Below are 23,488 nucleotides of genomic sequence, written 5' to 3'. Positions count from 1 at the left end.
ATCAGCAACTATGTCCTTTGTGTGGCAGCAATCCACTACAATCTTCTTTTGCCACTAGAGATTCCTGACATAGTGGTATGCCACATCAATATGCTTTGACCTGTCATGGACATGGGCATCTTTGACAAAGGTCAAAGCTGCTTGATTGTCACCTATAAGCTTCACGGGTCTCAGCTCATCAACAGTACTGCTTGCCTTGATCCTAGGTTGGAATGAACACTCTCCAACCAGGTCAGGACACCTCATCTCTCTAAGGACTGTAGCAAGAAACTATGACTGCTTGGCTGCTGCATTCATGGCCATGAACTCAGCCTCCATTGTTGATGTGGCAACAGACTTCTGCTTCCTACTCAACCAGGACACAGGTGATCCACAAAGGAACCACACATGTCCAAGGATTGAGACTCTGTCTGCCTTGTCTATAGCATAATCAGAATCTGAGTATCCCTGGAGAATACCTCCTCCTCTTCTGTACACCAAGCCCAGGTCTGGGTATGATCTCAGATATCTGGAGAGTTTCTTCAAAACTCTAAGATGTTGCTTTGAAGGGTCAGCAACATATGAGCTGATTCTTCTAAGGGGGAAAGCAAGGTCTGGCCTTTTCATTATCATTGGCCACATCTAGGTACCATTGCAACTCTGGTACTCCTGTTTGTTGCACCTCTCATCCATAGTAGCTGAAGGTCTCAGATCCTCAAAGCTGTCCATAGGTGAGGGTGTGGGTGTGGCCTTCTCTGGAGAGATGCCCATCTTAGTAAGGTTAGTTTGGATGTAGTGTCCTTGATCAAGCTTTACAGTACCTTGGGACCTGTTTCTTGTAATCCTCATTCCAAGGATCTTCTCAGGTTCCCCAAGATCTTTGATCTTGACCACTCTTCTAAATTCAGCCTTGAACCACTGAACATCTAACAGCTTCGGAGCTGCAATGGTGATGTCATCCACATAGGTGAGGACCATGATGTCTCTTCCTCTGTGGATGAGTAGGCATGGATCTACCTAGGACTAGGTAGATCCAATCTGTTCTAGCTTGGCAACATAGAGCTTGTTCCAATCTCTAGCTGCTTGCTTCAGTCTATATAGGCTTCTAAGGACCTTAAAGACCATATTTGGTGGAATTTCAACACCTAGGGGTGGGATCATATAGATGTCTTCAAGAAGGCTACTTTCGGTGAAAGCATTGTTCACATCTACCTAGTGCATCTCAAGATCTCTCTCACATACTACAGTCATGAAGACCCTAAGGGTATCATGCCTAACAGTAGGTGCAAAGGTCTCTTCAAAGTCAACACCATATTTCTGTGAAAACCCTCTTGCAACCAGTCTTGCCTTGAACTCTTCAATGGCTCCACTGATCATTCTTTTCACATCAAAAACCCACTTAGATATAACCAGGCTTGCACCCCTTGGTGGTACAACTGGATCCAAGGTGTTGTTGCTTCCTAAGGCAATAAGTTCTTTCTGGATTGCCTCTTTCCACATATGTCCCCAATTGGGGTCTCCCACTACCTCCTTACAGGACTTTGGGATTGGCACTTCCTGCTGGTAGGCTATGGCCTGCCTAACAGCAGCAAATGCATATCCCTCCACATCATTCAGGATTTCCTCAACCCAGCTTATAGTTGGATCAAAATGAAACATCTGAGCAATCAATGCCCTATGATGCTTGGCTTCATGCTCAGCAGAGCCATCATCTTCATCCCCCCTTGACCTCTTGTTGCCTGCAAGCTGAGGTGGCTGTTGAGGTTGATCCTCCTGAACAAGTTCCTCTTCCTTTTCTTTTCTTGGAGTCCCCTCTACTCCACTCTTCTGGTACACTCCCATGTCTTTTGGAGGTTGGGGAAGTTGCACAAATAGAGGCTTTGCCTGGAGATGCTGTGGCTGCATTGATGAACTGGAGACCTGAGCAGGAGGTCTTCCAACGGGGTTTCTCTTGAGGGCTCTGCTTGACTGGTTTGTGAAGGTGATGCCAAGATCCATATCACCCACCTTTTCATTCTCAAACCAGTCAACTTGCCCGTGTGTTCTGATGGCTTTCATGTCAGGCTCCCAGAAGAGCCATTGCTTTGTGGTGTTCTCTATATAGCCAACAAAGACAACTTCTTTACCCCTATTCATGAGCTCGTCACTTCTCAAGCCTTGAGGTTAGGATCTCGGGTCTACACAGACCACTGCTTTACATCCCTAGACTCTCAAATGGTCAACTGATGGTACCTGGCCAGTGAAGGCTTCTTCTAGTGAAAGAGTAGTACCATCTATTATTGGTCCATTTGGAAATCTGTTTCTGACCACAGTTTGAGCAATAAGGGCCTCTGGCCAGAATTCAACTAGCATATTTGAGTCCTCAAGCATAGCTCTTACTGTGTTCTCAGAGGCTTGGATTGACCTTTCTACAGGTCCATTCTGAAGTGAGTTTTCGGCATCAGTTGTGTCTATCTGAATGCCAAACTCCTTCTCCTACTGTTTTAGCAAGGAAAGAATTTCCCTTGTACCATCACTACGGATTGCAGATAGAAAACACCTTAAGCTGTTCTCTACCTGAACCTTCTATTCCTTTAGAGCTGTAGGAGCATCACTGCTAGCCTTCAAAGGGATTACCCACTTCTTCCTTGAGAAGTTGTCTACAATCTTAAGCCAGTACTTGAAGCCAAGTCTTGAGACTGCACCTTGAAAAGGCCCACAGATGTTAATAGAGATGAGGGCCAGCCTCTCTCCTTTCCTCTCTGTGGCAGGTCCTTTGAACTTCCTCATGTTTGTAAGGGAGCAGACCTTACAGTTCTGGTGTTCAGAAGGAACAGGAATGGGATCTTCCTTGTTAGTGACTCTATACAGGTTTCTTAGCACTCCCTTGCTAAGGTGTGCATATCTTCTATGCCATAGCTCCTACTGGTCCTGGGACTCAGTGGCAGTCATAGCCTGTTCCAATTCACACTCAAAATGTGTACCTAACTTGGACAGATCCAAGTCATGCTCCTATAGAGAGGCATATGCTTGAGGCATAGCTCCAAGCTGCTCTAAAACACTTTGAATGAATGGAACACCCCCTCTCAGCTTTGTCTGGACAACAGGTTTTCCAGAAAGGGATTTAAGGGTGAAACTGGGTGGTTAGACAGCAAACTGTTGGCTGAACTGATTCCAAGAAACAAGGCTAACTCCAAGGCCAGGAACAAACAAAACATTCTTCAAGACAATCTGCTTCCTAGAAGGACCACCCATCACTGCACTCCCCTCATGTGTGGCATGTAGGTAGCCACCCCCAACCTTGATCCACTTCCTCTTCTGAAGAGGTTTCAGGGTCCTTTGGCTTCCACAGTCGAATGGGCAATCTCATCAACTTCATCATCCTCTGATGGTGTCTCAGGGTCTGATGAGTCTTCCTGCGTTGTATGGGCTCTCGCAGGCTTCTTGGTGGATGAGGCTTTCTTCTTCTGGCTGTCACCCACCTTCCTTGTAAGGTCCTTCATCACCACTAGGATGTCCCTCAGGCTTGGGGATGGGGACCTCCTTCTCGGTGGTGATGATTGTCTCTTTGTAACAGAGGTGTTTCCTCTGTTGAGCTTGTCCTTCCTGACAGCATGCTTGGCTCCAGAGAGGTGTGGGCAATCCTTGATCACATGATCACCATCACAGAGATGGCAGGTGATCTTGCCCTGGAAACCTCTTCCTGCAAACCTTGCTGTTTCCTTGGATGCAACTTCCAGCCTGGATTCATGTGACTCAAGCAGTTGTAGACAATCTTTATATAACAGTCCTGGCTAGGCCAGGATGGTGTTCTTGGTCTCAAGATACACCTTAGGCAGGGCTTGAAGCAGATGCTTTAGCTTCCTTGTAGGCTCTCTGTAGTGAGCCTCTGCTGGGTCAACTTCAGCAATCCTTCTTGCAAGATTGCTAAGGTGGACCCAGGCCTGTTTGATGGTCATGCCATCTGTCATTCTGAAGTTGATCAATTCTTAAATAACTGCTATTGCATATGCAGCATGAACCTTGCTGTACTTTGCCCTCATCTTGAGCTAGATCTCTCTAGCTTGTCTTATCTCTAACACCTCATCTTGGTCATCTTATGAAAGGCAGATGAAGATCTTATATCTTGCCTTTGCATTTGCTTTCCTCCTAACTGGACTGTATCTTGACTCTCTAAGTCTAGGTGAGGGATCTGATGACTCAGATGGTGTTAAGGAGCTAGGTGTGCTTGATAATAGATGGCTTCTATCTACAACCTAAAGCACATCTTAAGCTTCAAGATGGTCTTGTATGAATAAGAACCATGTCCCCTAGTGTCCTTAGTTAGGATAGGTGCTGCTCTCCTCCTACTAAGGGTGCTATGTCCAGTTTCCTCTATACTTTTATATATAGGACAGGATGGCTACCTATAGAAGAAAGGTATTCGTTCGTACGCGATCGGATCGATAGGAGGTGAACTGAACGCGAGGTTAATAGTAGAGAGAATCGCTGTCCACTAGAAAGCGAGGAAAGTCGGTCGTAAGGATCGTGTTTCTAAGACACTGTCTATACCTCTTTTAGGGGAGGGTGTTCTGAGACACTACGGCTCTCTTAGACGGAACAGTTAGTTAGTAAGGACAACGCGATGTTCTAAGAGCAACGCTTCCTAGTAGGCTCGCCTACCTTTCTAAGGTATTAGTATAGGCTTCTCTTCTAACCCTCTAAGTTAGTCAAAGTCTAATAGTACCTTACTAGGCTCTTTCACGACTAACATACACCTATAGCGAGCTGTAGCTTCCTATATAATACGGAGGCGGCCTCTAGTCTGCCCTTCCTTTTAGTATTATAGAGGAATAACTACTAACGTACTTTACTACCGAGCGGGCTATACTACCGAGCGGGCTACTTTTACTAAGAACTGTACCACTTCTATAGATATAGCTATACAACTACTATTATAGCGTATATTGTCTTTAAACGAGGCCAAACTGACCTTAGCTGTCTAGGCTACGAAACGCGACGCGACAATCACAAATCGACTTGCTATAAAGGTATACGACGCGTCTCGAACTATACTAGAGTATCGATTAAATAGACGACCTCCTCGGGGTGACTACGAGCCTAATTCGAAGAAGCTTATAGAGCTAGAAGAGAGGGTGATACTTAAGTATATACTCGAGCTAGATCTTATAGGTTTCCCGCTATTAAAGGCTAGTATACGAGTAATAGCCGATTTATTACTATAAGAGAAGGTTCTTAAGCCCACTAGTCTTAATTAGACAGATAGGTTTATTAGGCGGTATCGTAAGCTAAAGGTTTGTATAATACGTAGATATGATTATTAGCGAGCCCTAATAGAAGATCTAGACGTTATTAAGAAGTAGTTCTTACTTATACGTAATATAAAGGAGAAGTATAGTATCTATTAATATGTAGCATCTCAAAGGGAGTTAACAATTAGGAAGTGATCTAGTAGCCTAAGGCATCTACGATAACTTAGCTTATAGGGAGATACCTTCTCTCCCCTTTAGCTTAGATAGACATCTAATACAATTAACACATTAGTTCCTAATATATTGCTATATACTCGTGCTATTAGTTAGTTAAAGATTGATCTCTTACTCTACTCCGCTACTATTAATCCGTACCTATTTAATAGGTTATAAGCCCGGGTTTATGTAGGAATACGAGCAACCTATATTAGTATAGGTTACTTATATCCCTTGCTATCGTAGCAGAAAACATCTAGGAATTAGAAGTCTACCCCATCTATCTTATTAAGGAGCTTAGTTCGATACTAAGTAATAGGTAACCTAGATAAGGACTCTATACGGCTTACTTAAAGCCAATACCTTAAAGATACTCTATAGGCAGAATTGCATCGAGATGCTATTAAGAAGGACTTTAAGTAAGTCATTTGAAGCTCTACTAGGAGAGACAGACCTATGTCCTAGCCCCGAGACCTTATACCGCTCCTTCTTTACTTTACTAAGTAGGCCTTAGTATCTACACCTACGAACTTTCCTATTCTATACTAGAAGCCTTAGTAGGATCTGAGCTACTACTTTGGAATATATACACCTTGTTTCATTACATCCAATCTATTATAGATTTATACTAAGAGAAGATAGAGGAGAAGGGAGGCAAAATCCTTATTCTTAGGAGGGACAATTAGAAGAGATAGTTTAACCTTTAGAGATATAAGATAGAGAGCTAATCAGTATTCTTTACAATTAATGACCTAATAGAAGTGTCTTTTAACAATATTAAGGGCAAGACTCTGAAACTCTAAGAAGAGGCTACAACTAAAGGGATCCTTAATACGCTAATATAGACAAGATATAATATAGTATATAACTTTAGTATCCTTAGTAGGATTATAGAAGAAGATGAATTTGAGCTTAAGGGCTTATATAAATCTAGAACAGCTGCTAAGAAGTAGGTGTATCTCTAGAACAAGTATAGCTAGGTGCTACTAACCTATATATATAAGCTTATAAAGCAATTTATGACCTTTAAGATAAGTAAAGAGTTCACTATTAGATCTATATAGACACACCTAGTTTCTCTTAGAAAAAGGATTGCTTATGTTGACCTAGAGGGTTAGTATTATAGGAAAGCTAATGTGAGGATGACCTAGCTCTTAAGCTCACTGCTACCTAACTACTATATAGCTAGGGATACTATTATAGCTTAGCTAAAGATAGATTATAAAAGGACCTTAAAGATCCTTGAAGCTTAAGAAGCTAGGTTAGATCCCTCTAAGGCTAAGTATAGTATAGTAGCCACCTAGGTCAAGCCCTTAGGTCTAGTAAGACCACTCTCCTACCTTCTCTATAAGAAGGATCATCTAATTAAGGACTGCTCTAGTCTACCTAAGGCAAGAAAGGTCCTTAGATCTTATTCCTAACTACTATCTTCCTAGAATATAACATATATTAAGAAGAAGAGAACTCTACTACCCACTTTAAGGAGGACACTAAGAGAGAAGTCCTCTATAGAAGAACTTAAGAAAATGGTGAAGAAACTCAGCTCTAATATGCTGTCACTCTAGAAGAACTAGGCCTAGTCTTATACCTCTAAAGCAAAGAAGACTAGAAAAGGTTTTTCCGCCTAAGAGTCACGTGACTTATGCAGCTCATCCCTAGAGACAATGTCTGCTGATAATAAGTATAATAAAGTGGCTTACTTAACTATAGAAGTCTAAGGCAAGTTCCTCTCGTTAGAGTAGTTACTTAACTCCTATACTTTATCCTATATAACTGACTAAAGCTGCCTCTTTAGATCTATAACTCCCTTAATAAGGAAGAAATGGATCAAAGTAGGAGGTGGGTTTTTATTAGCTACTTATATTAGGAATGTAGAGATGAGTAGGAGAGCTAGTAGAAAAGTTGTTTTAGAAGAGGTCCTACTTATACCTAAGCTAGGAGTAAACCTAGTTTTATAGAACTAGTTTAGTAAGTAGTTTAGTGTTCAACCTCTATTATTTTCTCTTATTTCCCCCTCTAGTAAGACTATTGTCTAGACAAAGCTCCTTAGGGGGGTTCTATTTATTAATAAGATTTCTCCTCTCCTACAAGAACGGGCACATTACTCATTATGTGCACTACTAATAGAGAATGCCTTTGTAACTACTCAATTAGAGACCGACCTAAAGCAGTAGGAGCTTTAGTATAGAAGATTTATACACTTTAGGAAGAGTTTGCTCTAGAATCTCTATACGGTAATAGACTTAAAAGAACCTATTCCTATCCCTAAGGATAGCTTTTACTAGTACAGAGTATGTTTAATAGTAAAGATAAAGAAGTATAAAGACAAAGTTATAGAGAGAAGACCTAAAAGACTTGCCCTTATATCTATTAATATATATAGCCTACTACTAATCTTAAGACTAGGATTTAAATACTAGCTTAAGACTGTTAATAACTTCTCTAGAAAGAAGTAGACCTTTCCTCCTAGAAAAAGAGAAGATGGTCTAGTTGCTCTCTAGAACTAGAATATTAAAGTAGAGAGGAAATTATTAGCGTAGCTAAAAGTAGTAAGGCTTAGTAGTACAAAAGAACTTATTATATTAGTAAAGTAGTAGGAGAAGGATTTAGGGATTAGGCTCGAGCCGACTAAGGTATATAACTCTCTATAGAATAGACTAGTTAAGAGGTCAATACAAATTTTAGAGGACTCTATAAGGGCAATGCTTAAAGAGGCTAAAATACCGGTTAAATTTTGGCCTAAAGTACTAGAGGCCTAAACTTATATAAGGAATAAACTACTAGATAGCCTAGATTATGATAGGTTTAAGGTTTTACTAGATAAGGCTTTTAATAGTATCAAACCGACTATTAACTATTTAAAAGTTTAGGATCTCTACTAAACTAGCGCTATTACTAAACACGATATATTCGAAAGCCCTTATTAAGGCTATTCTAACGATCTATAAAGTAGGCTACTACCCCTAGAATTAAGGGAGTTCTACCTTATTTAATTTAGATAGCTTAAAGTTCTCTTCACCCTATTTCTTTAGCTCTAAACGCCGCGGAGGTACCTAGCTACATTAGGTAACTCTTAGGTAATAGTAGTCTAGGCTACGGTACTACCGGCGCCTACGGCTCTATAGGCGAAGCTCCCCTAAGACAACTAGTAGTAGCTTATAGAGGACGTAAAAAGTATAGAAACTAACGATTAGCTCCTATACCGGTCTCTCTAGGTAATAATTACTAAGCTACGTACGGCGCTAGTACTATCGTATTACCGAGGGTAATAAGAAATAAGAAGGACGTCTTAGGCGATTACTAAGGCCACCCGGATTAAACACCCCTATAGCTAGGTATTAGTCGCGGTATCGACACTAGGCGCCCGCCTAATATACGATATAGTTACGATCCGTATTATAATAAATGAAGACTAGGCCGAAGTTACGAAGCTATCGAATAAGGAGCTCGCCTAACGAATTAATTAACTAGGGGTAGTCGTAGTGAACTAATAGTCTAACGGTACTCTATAGATCTATACTAGCTCTACTACTACTAGGAGGTACCTAGAGGTATAGCTATACTAGGTATCTAAGGTTACGGTATTAGTAAAGGTCTTAATAAAGTAATTTACGATCCTAGTCTATAATATACCTAAAGAGTTCGACCTAACTAACTAAGGTCACCTACGTACTCTCTAAGAGGACAACCCGGTCACTCTGAACTCTCTAATCTAGAAGGCGACTTGGCTCTATAGGAAATGGCTAGAAGGTAAGAAGGCCTCGGCGCTAATTATATAGCTATAAGACGTAAAAGCGGCGAATCTAGTAATGAAATAAGGCCTAATCTAGTAATATAGCCTTAAGATAGTCGAAAAGCACTCCTTATCCTTTCGTGTCCTCTAATACTTCAAATGCTAATAGTATAGACACTAAACCTACACGTATATTAATAAGTAGGCCTACTCGAACTATATAGGAGACTATATATCTAGGGACTATATACCGACTACGAGACGGTACGCGAACTGTCCGGGGTACTACCTATCGTATAGCGCGGAATACCTATAGCGGAAACTAGTAAAAAACAAGGTAATCACAAATAGAACCGTCGCCCTAAGATTCTACGGCGACCGTAAGGCTAGTCTATACCGGCACTAGCTAGTAGCGGTTAGGTATAAGCGCCCTAGGGCCGAGAATAATATAAAGGATACGTAACCTAGGGCGTACGGGAGGCTACGTACTCTACTAGTTACAGTAAGGGAATCTAACTAGGCCCGGCTCACCTTTAGTATATAACTAATAGGCGTAGACTAGGACGCGCTAGGTAGTAGGTTATAGGATATTATAGAGGAAATAATTGTTAATAATAATGACTAGCCTCGATACGCTTAGTATTATCTAGTATAACGTTAACTATAGTAAGGATATAGTATAAAACCATTTCCTATACGAGGCGGACCCGTACGTCTACTACGTTCTAGTAATCTAGGAGCTATAGATTAACCCGTACTATAAGAGACTAACGACCTATAAGTTACTAGGCTATACGATATACCTACGAAGCGACGGTAGACCCCGTACGTACTTCTATATTAGTAAAGACAAACTAGAATCTAACTAGGAGGTAGTATACTATATAGACAAAGAAGGCGGGGGCGAAATTACCTCTCTCTACGTAGGTAGCACTTAGATATATAACATATATATATAACCGCTAGCCTCGAGGTCTAGTCGCGACCTTAGGGCCTATAGATACCTAGATAGTACGCTTAAGAGACAAGGGTACTATATTGTAGTAGGAGACTTTAATCTATACTACCCTTCCTAGGAAAGCCTTATATAGCCGTACCCTATAGCCGATAAAGTAATCGACTTAATAGCAAGTAACGTAATTGCCCTTAATACCCCGAAGGACCTAGGTACCTAGAAGAGAGGGGGACTCTAAGACACGATCGACCTCTCCTAGATCTAAGATAGCTACTACTATATAGTAACCTACTATAGGATCGAACATAAACTCGAGGCGTCGTTAGACTATATACTAGTTAGGACCTCTATTACGATATAGATATAATATATACTAGCGAGAACCCCTAAGCTAAACTAGGGAAAGGCCTACTAGGCTAATATCTAGGTATCTCTCGACGACTCTAAAAGGCTAGTCTAGATTACGTAGTAGTAATATAATAGTAAAGACGAGATAGACGAGGCAGTCTAAGGGTTAATAGACAAAATAAGAATAGCGACCTTACTTTACGTTCCGCTAACCTAACTAATAATATAGTCTAAACTATACTAGACGCCGAAGTACACTACGGTAGTAAGAGACGTAAGGAGAGCCCGCCGGGTATAGACGAATAGCTATAGTAAGGAGGCCTAGAACGTATATAGAGAGGTATACTAATATAAGAAAGCTATAATACGGAGGGAGAAAGTAGTCGGCTAGAGAGCTATAGTATAAGAAATCGCCGATAAGCTAGCGAGGATATAGAAGCTAGCGAAATAGGCCCGATAGGACCCTATATAGAGCCCCTCCTTCTCTATCCTAGCGCTATAATCGCCTAGTATAGACGACTAACCACTCTAGTAAGTAAGGGCGCGCCTAGTGACCCTAGGATAGCTTACGCGTAGGTATATATACTTATCGGTCCGCGGGCCGTAAAATATATATAGTAATCCTAAAAAAAGATAATAAATCTAAATTTTTTAGATTCCCGTATCTTCGCCTTATAGAGAGATTCTCCGTAAATCCTAGCTTCCTACTAAGGTCGCCTCCTAACTATATATATCTTAGTAGTACCCCTATATACTCCTACTACGTAATTAACCGTTAAAGGTTAACGAGATTCGACGCGCGAATTTTAGGGTCTAAAGGGCGCTCTTAGCTCGTTAATATTTCCTCCCCTATTACAAAACTGTCCCTAGTTTCACCTCCGCTACGCTAATATAAACTAAGAAACTATACCTATAAGTTATACGTAAGGAAGGCGGATCCGGCGTCTAGTTAAGGATGTTAGTCTATAGATATTAAGGAGATCGTATATTACGGGTAGCCCGTAACCCCTTACTATAGCTACGTCGGCCCGGCTAAACCGCGGACCTTCCGTAATATGTTAGCGCGGCTTAGCTTTACTTTATAACTTCGCCGCGCCTCGCGCTCCTCTTTCGTAGCTTCGTAGAACAATAACTATCTCGTTCGGACCCTATAGTACGCGCGCCCTTATAGTTTATTCTACTACCCTACCTAGACTATAGATCTAGGTAAGGGACGCGTAACAATAGGAATAGACAGAACCGTAGAACTCGAGAACGCGTAGAGTCGTATTAGAACATAGAACACGGTAAGGCGTATAGCGCGTAGATACCTAGAGAACGTAACGCGGCGATATTATTAGTAGGTAGTCGCGCGCTCGTAGACAGTTAGGATATAGGCACCGTTACGCCTCCCCCGAACCTAGATAATATAACTTTATAAATAGCGAACGGCGGTATACTACCGCTACCTAAGCCTAAGGGCAAAAGTAAGTAGCGTATATCTCTTTTTCCCGACCTCTCCTCTTTTCCTTAGAGTTAGATATAGGACGACAACCGGCGGGTTATAGTAGACACCGGTGTCGCGCTATAACAAGAGATTAATAAAGCTTACTAGAAGGCCTTCGAGCGAGAAGAAGGTAGTAAGATTGACTTTATAGAACTGTTCGAGTTTAAGCTCGAAGAGAACCTAGGCGGCGACCTAGACGAGGTATATCTATTACTCGACGAGGTAGAACACATTCTCGTATCCTAATACTAGAATATTACCCTAGACAACCTCACGACCCTTATATCCTAATACCCGAAGACTACCTACGACTTCGTACTATAAGTAGTTAATACGGCGATTACTAAGGGCAGACAACTCGATGTAATAGAGCGAGCTAACGACCTCTAGAACACGTAGTATACTACGCTATATACCGAATACGACCGTATCTATAAGATACTACGAAGTAAAGAGCTTGTTATATAGAAAATAGTAGTAGATCTTAAGAGTAAGAAGGATTACGACCTAGCTAAGTTATAAGAGCTAGAGAAGAAATATAAGGAAGCTAATAACCTATATAAGTAGTTTAGCGAGATCTACGAGAAGGAGAAGAAGAAGGCATAAGATGCTAAGGCGAAGAACTAGGCCCTATAACAAGAAGTTAATAACCTAAAGGCTCGGCTTAAGGTAGGAGACACTATATAGAACGGAGGTAGGGGCCGCTTAGGCCGCCGACCCTCTCGTTCCCGCCTACGCGAGACCTTACTCGAGTAGCTATTACGTAGGTATCGCGAAGCTGCTAGTAGAGGGGGCGGTAGCGGTAGTAGTAATAACGATAGAGACGACGATAACTATAGTAATAATAGCCGAGGACGTAACAACGACCGTCCGCGACTAGGACCTAATAACAATAGTCGTGACTCGAGAATACGTAACACCCGTACCTAGACATTACTAGTTGACCTTCTAGAACGTCTCTTTACTATTAACCGTACCCTTACTCGCGGTATAGAGATCGGTAAGGGTGTGCCTAACCCTAAGCACTTTAAGAACGATAACGACCCTAATTTCGACAGCTAGTATAGTAGTGTTCTCCTAAAGCTGACTATAGTAACCTTCCGTACTAAGGCAGATAGTCTACGCTTCGTATATAGGTAGACGTAAGGTAATCCTTAGCGAAGTATTAAGCCGAGGATCCCTATACCTAGATAGTAGTCCTTTAACGAGTTTAAGACTAGAGAAGAGTTATTAGATTAGATAACACGCTAGTATAGTATACGTAATAAAGGAACTAAGGCTATAGTTAATATTGCTACTTATAAGTAAGAACAAGGCGAAACCTTTATAGCCTTCTATACCCGCTACTCGAAGTTGCGCGCCTAGATATTATAGACCGATAAGACCGAGCTTATACTATTCCGTAACCGACTAAACCGTAAGTACTTTATTAAGACCTTCGGCGACCGCGAAGTCGACCGCCGCCTAGATAGTATATAAGACGTTATCGAGGAGTATACCGTACTAGACGAGAGCTTCTACGAGACAGATCGACTATACCCGTAGAAGGGGCGCCCCCGGGGCAATAGTAACTCGAACAGTAATAGCGGCTAGAATAACTAGAATAACGGTAACGTAGTTACTAGTACCGCTACCGGTATAGTAGGTGCCTTAGTATAGCGTCTACTACAGTACGCTAGTACTAAGAAGAAGGAGGATCTGCCGATATATCTATAGAACCTACCTACGCTTAACCGTAAGTAGCGCGAAGACCTTAAGAAGTAGGGTAAGTACTACCGCTACCGTATAGGTTCTTACGTATCGACTAACTCTAAATGCCTAATATATAGGTACGATAGCGACTATCGCCTACCGCGTCTACGTAATACTACGCCGAATCCGAACGCGAACCTCAGTTCCCTAGCCGCCGATCCGTAGTAGGGAAATAGTACGACCGCTACCTAAGCGTAGTAGATAGCGGTCACCCGAACTTCCTAGGACAGAAAGAGTATAAGATTAAGAGACACGGAATGTAAGAGACGGTAATAGACTATAGTAAGGAGCTTAAGATATCGGCATACGTACTAGATAAGTAATAGCTAGCTATACACCCTTATATAGTATTCCCCGTAATAATATAATATAGAAAGGCTCGAGGCCTTATAGATTCTACTTCTACCTCTCTCTTTCTTAACTAGAAATTTATACGTAAATACACAATACCCCTGATCCCTTTGACGTAGAGCCGACGACTAATACTAGGAGATAGAACGGCTACTACGCGGCAGATTATACACGCGGCCCTTATAGACGTAGTTATTAGCGATTATTACGAGTAAATGTTATACTACGTCACCGACCTCGAATACGACATCGTCTTTAGCCTACCGTAGCTTATAGCGTACAACCTAAACATCTTCTAGGAGACAGGCGAGGTGGCATTTAGGTCGGATTACTACTTTGGTCACTGTCTATAGAATAAGACACCGATAACAGTATAATCCCTAAACTACCGCGAGAAGAAGAAGTAGGCACTAGTACGGTACGGACTAGAGCCCTTTACTAGAGAAGTAGCGAGCTTTATAGGAGGAGGGGCAGAGCTGAACGTCTTATTATATAACCTAGAAGATATAGACGATGAAGAAGTGGACTACTAGGGCGTTTCTTAACGCGCGTAGGGGATGTACGCGTACCGGCCTAGGGCTAAGTACTTCTATATTATACCTACTAGGCGTAAGAGGGACGGCGGAGAGCTTAAGCTAAGTATAATAGCTACTAATAATCTAGACCAATTCTTGAACAAGCAGTTTAATTACAAACCGAAGGAGAAGTTACCGCCGATATACTACGATATTACGGACGTTTTCTTAGCTAAGGATTATAAAGGACTCCTACTTTACCGACTAGGCGTAGATTATGAGATTTATATTAAGCCTAATAGTCTATAAGAGCTACTATACCGTAAGCCCTACGGCGTAGCTAAGAAGGAGAACGAGGTAGTCAAGAAATAGCTAGACGAGTAAATATCTAAAGGGAAGGTACGGAAAGTAGGGTAAAAGACGAGCTAGTCTCCTACACTAGTACTAGTAGTACGTAAGCCTAGAGGTGGGCTGCGTGTTTATATCGACTATAGAGGATTGAATGCGATCACTATTAAGAACCGGTATCCGATTCCCTTAATATAAGAGACGCTTAACCGTATATACGATAAGAAGTACTTTACGAAGCTAGACATTATAGTAGCCTTTAACAAGTTACGAATAGCTAAAGGGTACGAGTAGTTAACGGCGTTTACGACACGATACGGCATCTACGAGTGTCTAGTGTTGCCATTCGGCTTATATAACGGACTAGTATCGTTCTAATTATATATTAACAAGGTCTTATAAGAACACCTAGACGACTTTATATCGGCCTACCTAGATAACGTACTTATCTTTAGTGACACCTTAGAGGAGCATATTGAACACGTACGGAAGGTTCTTACTAAGCTACGCGATATAGGACTTATAGTAGACATCGATAAAAGCGAATTCTACTTATAGAAGGTGAAGTATCTTAGGCTAATTATAACCCCTAACGGCATCGAGATAGACCCCGAGAAACTCGAATATATTTAGACATAGGAAGCTCCTTAGAACCTAAAGGATGTCTAGGCCTTCCTTAGATTTACTAACTTCTATAGGCGGTTTATCGAAGCATTTTCGCGTATAGCTACTCCTCTTACAAACCTAACTAAGTCGGACGGACTAAGTAATCACAAGAACAGAAGGATTTAATAGTTACTAGATTGCTAACGAGCCTTTAACAATTTGAAAGCTACGTTTAGCAAAGCCGGCATACTCGTACATTACGTACTAGGTGGGGAAATAGTAGTAGAGACAGATTCTTTAGATTTTAGAAACGCCGGCGTGCTTTCGTAGTATAACGAGAATAGTATACTACATCCTATAGCCTTCTACTCGAAGAAGTTGAGTCTATAGGAGTGTAATTATAAAATCTATAATAAGGAACTGTTAGCTATTATTAAGGCTTCTAAGGAATAGAGACCCGAGCTTGCCTACGAGGTAGATAATAAGGACTTATAGCTAGTCAAGATTTATACCGACTATAAGAACCTAGAATACTTTATAAAGACAAAGTAGCTAAATCGGCGATAAGCGCGTTAGGCTAAGTTCTTATTATAGTTCAACTTTAAGATAATATACCGTCTAGGAATTTAAGGTACAAAGCTAGACAGCCTAACGAGACGTAGCTAGGACCTTCCGTAGGGGGTAGACGACCCTCGGAACTAGTATTAGCATTAGACATTACTACCTCCTAAGCGATTCCTTAAGATCGCCTTACTATAGGTAATAGTAGAAGATGCGCCGGAAGAAGAGGAACTAGTATAGCTAAACCCTAAAGCTAAAGAGTTTATGCCTATAGAACGAGATGCGCCTACTAAACAACCGGCGACGCGTAAAAGTTAGCGGGAAGCCGAACTCGAGTATCGAATATCGACGGCGTACGTAACCGATAACGAGCTTACGACCGCGATTAAGGACCTATAGAAAGACCGCACTCCTATACTCCTATAGAGAGCGAAGATTCACCTAGCACACTATAAAGTAGATAGCGACCTACTATATATTCGAAATTAATACAACGGCTAGAGCTTATAGGTACTAAATGACTAAGCCTTATAGACTAGGATAATTAAGATAAACTATAACGCTCTAGTAGTAGGCTATCTAGGACGAGCTCGTACTTATAAACTCGTAGTACGTGAATTCTACTAGCCTAGATTAGCGAGATCCGTACGTAGATACACCGCGAATTGCCGTACCTACTATATAACAAAATCTCTATACTCCTAGCTACTAGGATTACTACAGCCACTTCCTGTTCTAGATCGGCCTTAGAAACACATTATAGTCGACTTCGTTATCGGACTCCTAGATAGTACTCTTAACGGCATAGTCTATAACAACATTATGACCGTCACTAACAGGCTCACTAAGGAAGTCGAGCTGATCCCTATTGGCGTAATGACAGCATAGAATGCGGCAAGGCTTTTCCTTAAACATGTGTTCTGTCGGCGCGGGTTTCCTAACACTATTATATCAGACCGTAGTAAGTAGTAGGTTGCTACCTTCTAGAAGAAACTCTATAAGATACTCCGTACAAATCGTAAGCTAAGTTCTTCGTATTACCTAGAAACTAATAGACAGTTAGAACGTACTAACTAGGCGATAGAACAGTATTATCGTATATTTACTAATAAGGTATAGGACGACTAGACAGAATGGCTATGCCTTACTTAGTTTAAGATCAATAATTACCTATCTAAGACTACTAGTGTGTCGCCGTTCTACGCTACCTTAGGCTACAACCCTAAGTTTATAGAGCGAGTTGACCTAAACGCTAGAAAGGAGGGAGGACTAACTACTCTCTAGCGACTAGATACGCGATTAGTAGAAACCTTTATACGTCGAATTTGCGAGCTTTATAAGCACCTTTAAGAGAATATATAAATGCTATAAGCTTTCTAAGTAGAAGTAGCAAACCGCTACCAAAGCATTCCTCTAGACTATAAGGTAGGTAATTAGGTATATCTTAGTACTAAGAACATCCGTACGACTCGACTATCTAAGAAGCTAGATAGGAGATATGCCGGCCCTTACTAGATTACGGAAGTTATACCGGCTAGACTCTCTTATTAACTGAAACTATTAGACGCTCTAGTAGGACTTAATAACTACTTCTATACCTTACTACTATAACGAGCCGACCACCCCGATTTCCTACTACTTGAAGGGCAGTATCTAGCGCCGCTACTACCGATAACTATCGAACCTAATACTACCGAGGCTAATATAGCAGCCGATATAGTAGTAGTACCTACGTATATATACGAGGTAGAAAAGATCCTTAATATATATACCCGTAAGCGGGTAGGCAAGGTAAAGAAGGGGCATAAGCGTAAGGTAGATATATAGTATAAGGTGAAATAGGCTAGATATTAGAACGAGGAGGATAGTAAGACCTAGTGACCTATAGAGGACATACTTAAACACGTAGCCGCCGCTATTATAGACTTTTACTATAACCGGCCGGAGTTATCTACGCCTATAGGCTTTGTAGCTCTATCTAACTAGTGCCTACTAGCTACTAAGATGCTCGGGCTCAACTCGATCAGGGTCATTCCGAAAGACACCGTCACGAATAAGTCGCCTCGAGCCTTACCTCTAATAGAATCTACTCTATATATATTCGATACTCGAGTAGAGCCTATAGAGCCTATAATAATACCTAACTTTGGTCATAAGGATTATACGCGAGTACTAGCCGAAGACAGACTTAGACCTAGGGCAAGCTAGCTAACTAGACAACATGTTTCTCGAAGAAAGCCGGTCGAGGATAGTCTTAATAGAGCGAATACGATGTTATCGGATGACGATAGGGTACTAGAGGATAATTAGGCGTTCGCGCGATTATAGAGCTCGATAGGCAAGTGGCCTTATAAGGTGGATAACGCTTAGAGGACTGAGGCGTGTTTTAGGAGAGGGGGTACTGTCACGGGCAGCCCGCGACCCCTCACTGTAGCTGCGTCGGCCCGGCTGAACCGCGGACCTTCTGCATCGGGTTAGCGCGGCTTGGCTTTGCTTTATAACTTCGCCGCGCCTCGCGCTCCTCTTTCGTAGCTTCGTAGAACAATAACTATCTCATTCGGACCCTATAGTACGCGCGCCCTTACACGACCGAGCGCTAGCTATACCGGAGTACGAGCTTGCGAGTACGTAGGTGAGGCGTTAGCGAGGGAGTGAAGCTCTATACTAGCCCCGGACGAGCCTTGGTGCCCGCTGTGATTGGTTAACTTTCAAGTTTTGGGGTCACGTGACCTACCGCACTGTGCCTGTTGGCGAACTCGTAAACATATACTCGTCGCTAACGCCTATGTCGTCGTATAATAAGCACTGTACGTCGGGTAACGGTAGCGTGGATCGTACGCTACTTTGCAGTCTAGAAGGGTTGGTAGAGAGCTCCACTCCGCTACGCTTACCTTTGGAGGTTCACAACCGCCAACAGCACATTTTACTATAGGAGGCGTCCGATACTCTAAAGAACTTATAGCTATGCGCACGCTTGGATCGCGACACCAGAGAGGAGTACTGCTGAAGTCACGTCAGCAGAGACCAGCTAAGGTCGATCAAGGATTCACGGGAGGTCAGCATGATATAGCGGGGTGATCCTTGCGAAGATTGGCTGCGCCGGCAGCTGCTGAGCTTGGCAAGATCTCGGTTCTGTGACAATATATCACATGATGGTATGCGTGGCATGGACGAGACGTGATTGTCATTGTTGAGAATAGAACAGAAGATGAGAAGGTAAGATTACATGTAGGTGGAATGTCGCGTTTTATTAGAGTTTGGAATGTTCCGAAATGCTGGCGACGCGATTTCAGACACCTTCCTTCTAAGGTTGTCCCTCCCTCCTGCATTCCCAGCGACAGCGACAGCGACAGCATCGACTCCATCTCTCCGATACTTCTCAACAAAGAACAGGTCAATATCCTCCAGACTCAGCAACGCTGTCTCTGGATAGGCTAGCCGGATCACAATGGCAATGCAGATGTTGAAGACCGCCAAGATGACATAGAACTTGTGATAGATGTTCTCGATCGCAATCGGCGTGGTCTCTACCATCATGAACTGGAACAGCCAGTAGAAGCAGTTGCCCAGGGCAAGGCCCTTCTCGCCGATCTGGAGTGGCAGAAATTCTGCAGGACTGCAAAATCTCGTCGGTGTCTATCTGGTCGTCGCCACCGGGCAGACTTACTACGCCCATGACTGGCCTAGCCAGCTGAGAGAGTTGGTCCAATACCATAAGAACAGTACCACTACAATGGCAATTACCGAAGGACCTGTCTGCTTCTGGTGCGGTGCCGAGCAGCGAGGCAAGGATCACAAACAACAGCGCTTGAGCGGCAGACCCCTACAGCATGAAAGGCTTCCGACCAATTCTATCGACTGTGGAGATGGCCACGAGGGTTGCTGTTGCCGAGTCGACAGAGCTGAGACCTGCAATCCACAGCACTTCTTGCCTCGAAGCACCGATGAATCGCTGCAGCAGTCTTGGCAGATAGTACGTTATGGAGTTCACCCCAGTCAACTGATGGGCGATCATCACGCCTATGGCCAAGCATAGACGACGGAAGTTCTCAGTGTGACCATTCTTGAGCAATGCCTGGACCCAGCCTCCTTTTGCTCGCTTCTCCAGGTCATCAACCTCAACGATCTGCTAGGCGCTCTTGTGCATCTTCATAACTGGTCAGGCGTGCGAGGACCGATAAGGCCTCATCCTTCCGCCCTACCTTGACCAACCATCTAGGCGACTCTGGCAGACCAACGACAAGCACCGTTGCGACCGCAAGGAACACAAGCTGAAAGGCGACCGGGAACGCGAAGGCAACTCGTCCAGTATGCGCATAGAATCCATGGTTGATCCATTGTGCAAGGAAGAGGCCCGGCGTCGCGCCATACAGAAGTTGGCCAACAAGAAATGCTCCACGCTTGGCTGCTGGCGTTGTTTCAGCTTGCCAAAGACCGACCGTCGACGACATGATGCCCACGCCCACGCCACATACTGTTCGTCCGGCCGCGAGTTGCGCGATACTCGTGGCAGCTGTAAAAGGTATCGCGCCGATGGTAGTGATTGCAATGCCCGTCAAAATGGTGCTCCTTCGCCCTGGTCGGCTGCCAACGCAGAACGCAATCACGCCGCCAGCAAACCCTCCTAGATTATATGTAGCGCTGATAGTCCCAAGAAGACTTGGATCGGGATGTTGGAGTTTGTCCAGAAACCATGGACTGATGATGAGTCCGGAGAACAGGGCATTGTCATAGCCGAACAGGATGAAACCGCAAGTTGATGCGATCTTTGACAGTACGTTCAGTCTCCGACCATTCGCCCTTGCCAGAGGGTTGGTAACCATGGTCACTTGTCACAAGGATTTCGGTGATGTTGCAGCGAGCTTCAAAGCTTCTTCAATGCACGAGATTGGTAGCGAAGCCAAATAACGAGGATGGACACCTCGTCATTGTGGCTTTTATTTCGCACCACCAGCACACAATGGCGTTTCTGTGGCACCTTCCGCAGGTCACGAAAACTATGGTGGTGATCTTCTACCAAAAAGCGACAATGGAGGCATCGGCAAGGTGTGGTGGCTAAGCGGGACAGCTCTGAGCTTGTCTGCACAGTACCACGCTGGACTCCACTTCTACGAGTGCTACAGCATTGTGAGTGCTGGACCGCTATGCCGAGTATGCCAAAGTTCAGTACCAACTTGAACGCTTTGCATGAGCAGGCATCGTAGCGGTGGGCTTGGCCATAAGCTGTTGGAGATATCCTTGTACATCGACAGCTCAAGTCTTGGTAAGCTGACCGCCTCTCGCAGTCAGTGATATCGAGCTCCACGAAGGTCGACTCCTTCGACTTGACTTAAGCAAGCTCAAGCACAACATGGCCTACCAGGACGATCAGCGACCTCAACGACTATCCTCCATTGATGAGCCCACTGCACATTCGTCAGAACCATGTCTTGGCTTTGGCAGCGATGCCATCGCAGAACAGCTTTCTCGTCTGAATCTTGATTACATTGCACTTGTCCCTGGGTCATCTTATCGTGGCCTACACGACAGCTTGGTCAACCTCAAGGGCAATGTCAGTCCGGAAATGCTGGTATGCCTGCACGAAGAACATGCCGTGTCAATAGCCCACGGATATGCCAAACTCATCGGCAGACCAATGGCGGCAGCAGTACATGCTAATGTGGGCTTGATGCACGCAACAATGGCCATCTACAATGCTTGGTGCGATAGAGTGCCGATCGTTGTCCTCGGGGCCACTGGTCCTCTGGATGCTTCAAGAAGGCGTCCATGGATTGACTGGATACATACTGCACAAGACCAAGGGGCTCTGATCCGACCGTATGTCAAGTTCGATGATCAGCCGCACAGCGCAAACGCTGCTATCAGGAGCCTTGTACATGCGACTGTCGCAGCATGTAGCAAGCCATGCGCGCCGACCTATGTTTGCCTCGATCTTGGTCTTCAGGAAGGTGCCGTCGATCCGGCGACGCTACACTTCCCAGATACGAAACGATATGTGGACGCGATCTCTTCTCCAGGACCGTCGGTCGATGATGCCCTGAGAGTCATTGCAGCGCTGGGCGAATCAAAGAAACCTCTTTTCCTGCTTGGCCGTATGTCCCCATCCTCAAAGAATTGGCAGGAGCGTGTCGAACTAGCCGAGAAATTTGATGCCAGAGTCGTGACAGACATAAAGCAAATGGCTCCATTCCCGTTCCCACATCAGCTCCAGCCTGCCGCACCGGCCGTCTTCCTCACACCAGAGACATCAGCCTTGGTCCGGGAAGCGGACCTCATTCTGTCCTTCGACTGGGTGGACCTTGCGGGCAATCTCAAAGCGGCAGGAACAGCTGAGCCGCAGGCCAGAGTCGTTCATGTAAGCTTGGATTCTGCACTCCATAATGGATGGTCGAAGGATCATTTCGCAGTTTCCCCGGCCGACATTGCGATTCATGCCGATGTTGACAGGACGCTGTCGGCTGTTCTGGCCGCGTCAGCAACGATCGAGACACAGCGCTCGGCATGGTCAGAAGACCAATCAGGTCGTATGCAATCCGCAGCAGCGGCAGATACCAGTACGGAAGACATTCTCATGCCAGATCTCGCTGCCTCAATATACTCCACGATATCCGCAGACGACACGTGCCTTGTCCGTGTACCTCTAGGTTGGTCAGGCGCTGACCTTCGCACTGCACATGCTCTCTCGTTTATGGGCATGGATGGTGGCGCAGGAATAGGCTCCGGTCCAGGCCAAGTGGTTGGTACAGCTCTCGCAATCCGCCAAGCAAAGTCTTCCCTCATAGCCGTAGCGGTCCTCGGAGATGGCGACTTCCTCATGGGTTCCTCCGCACTTTGGACCGCCGCACGTTACCGACTCCCACTACTCGTCATCGTGGCGAACAATGGTAGCTACTTCAACGATGAGGTACATCAAGAGCGGGTTGCAAACCACCGTGGCAGAAACGTCGAGAACAAAGGCATTGGGATGAAGCTGGATAATCCGCAGCCGGACTTGCATAAAATTGCTGAGGGCTTGGGATGTACTGTCGTGAGAGATTCCAGAGTGGTGGAGAAGAGTAAGCTAGGCACGGCGATTGCGGATGCGGTGGGAAAGGTGAGAGAGGGAAAGTGTGTGGTGCTTGATGTGAGGGTGCTGCCACAAGGGTACGGCAGTGCTATGAGTGAGAAGACGAAGTAGGACGGAAGCAGGGCATCATCTGTGGAAGCCCAGTCTGGAACGCTCATGCAACTGAGTAGGCTTTGGAACTGGCACATTACAAATGTCACCCTTGTCAGCACATGCGTCAGCTGCTGCGATGGCAAGGCATTCATCTGGGGTCAAATATACTGCTAACACAAGACATAGCAGACGAGTGTCATGCAAGTCGCTCACTCCTCCATCCATCGACCTCTGGGCGTACGGACGTA

General features: G+C 44.1%; 2 protein-coding genes across 2 annotated transcripts; one reads left to right on the top strand and one right to left on the bottom strand.

Annotated features, from left to right (window-relative positions):
- Nucleotides 1-19,303: 19,303 nt before the first annotated feature.
- CLAFUR5_12923 (MFS-type transporter oryC) lies at nucleotides 19,304-20,904 on the bottom strand (the record flags this gene model as incomplete). Its single annotated transcript, XM_047912071.1, has 4 exons — nucleotides 19,304-19,697; nucleotides 19,749-19,772; nucleotides 19,909-20,210; nucleotides 20,284-20,904. The coding sequence occupies 4 exons, from the start codon at nucleotides 20,902-20,904 to the stop codon at nucleotides 19,304-19,306; spliced, it is 1,341 nt and encodes a 446-aa protein (XP_047768434.1).
- A 527-nt stretch (nucleotides 20,905-21,431) lies between these two features.
- CLAFUR5_12922 (Benzoylformate decarboxylase) lies at nucleotides 21,432-23,258 on the top strand (the record flags this gene model as incomplete). Its single annotated transcript, XM_047912070.1, has 1 exon — nucleotides 21,432-23,258. One exon carries the CDS (start codon nucleotides 21,432-21,434, stop codon nucleotides 23,256-23,258), a length of 1,827 nt encoding a protein of 608 aa, XP_047768436.1.
- Between the last annotated feature and the right edge of the window lie 230 nt (nucleotides 23,259-23,488).

The sequence above is a fragment of the Fulvia fulva genome, chromosome 11 (assembly GCF_020509005.1).
Source record: "Fulvia fulva chromosome 11, complete sequence".
NCBI lineage: Eukaryota > Fungi > Ascomycota > Dothideomycetes > Mycosphaerellales > Mycosphaerellaceae > Fulvia > Fulvia fulva.
This window is presented reverse-complemented; position numbering and strand designations above follow the sequence as displayed.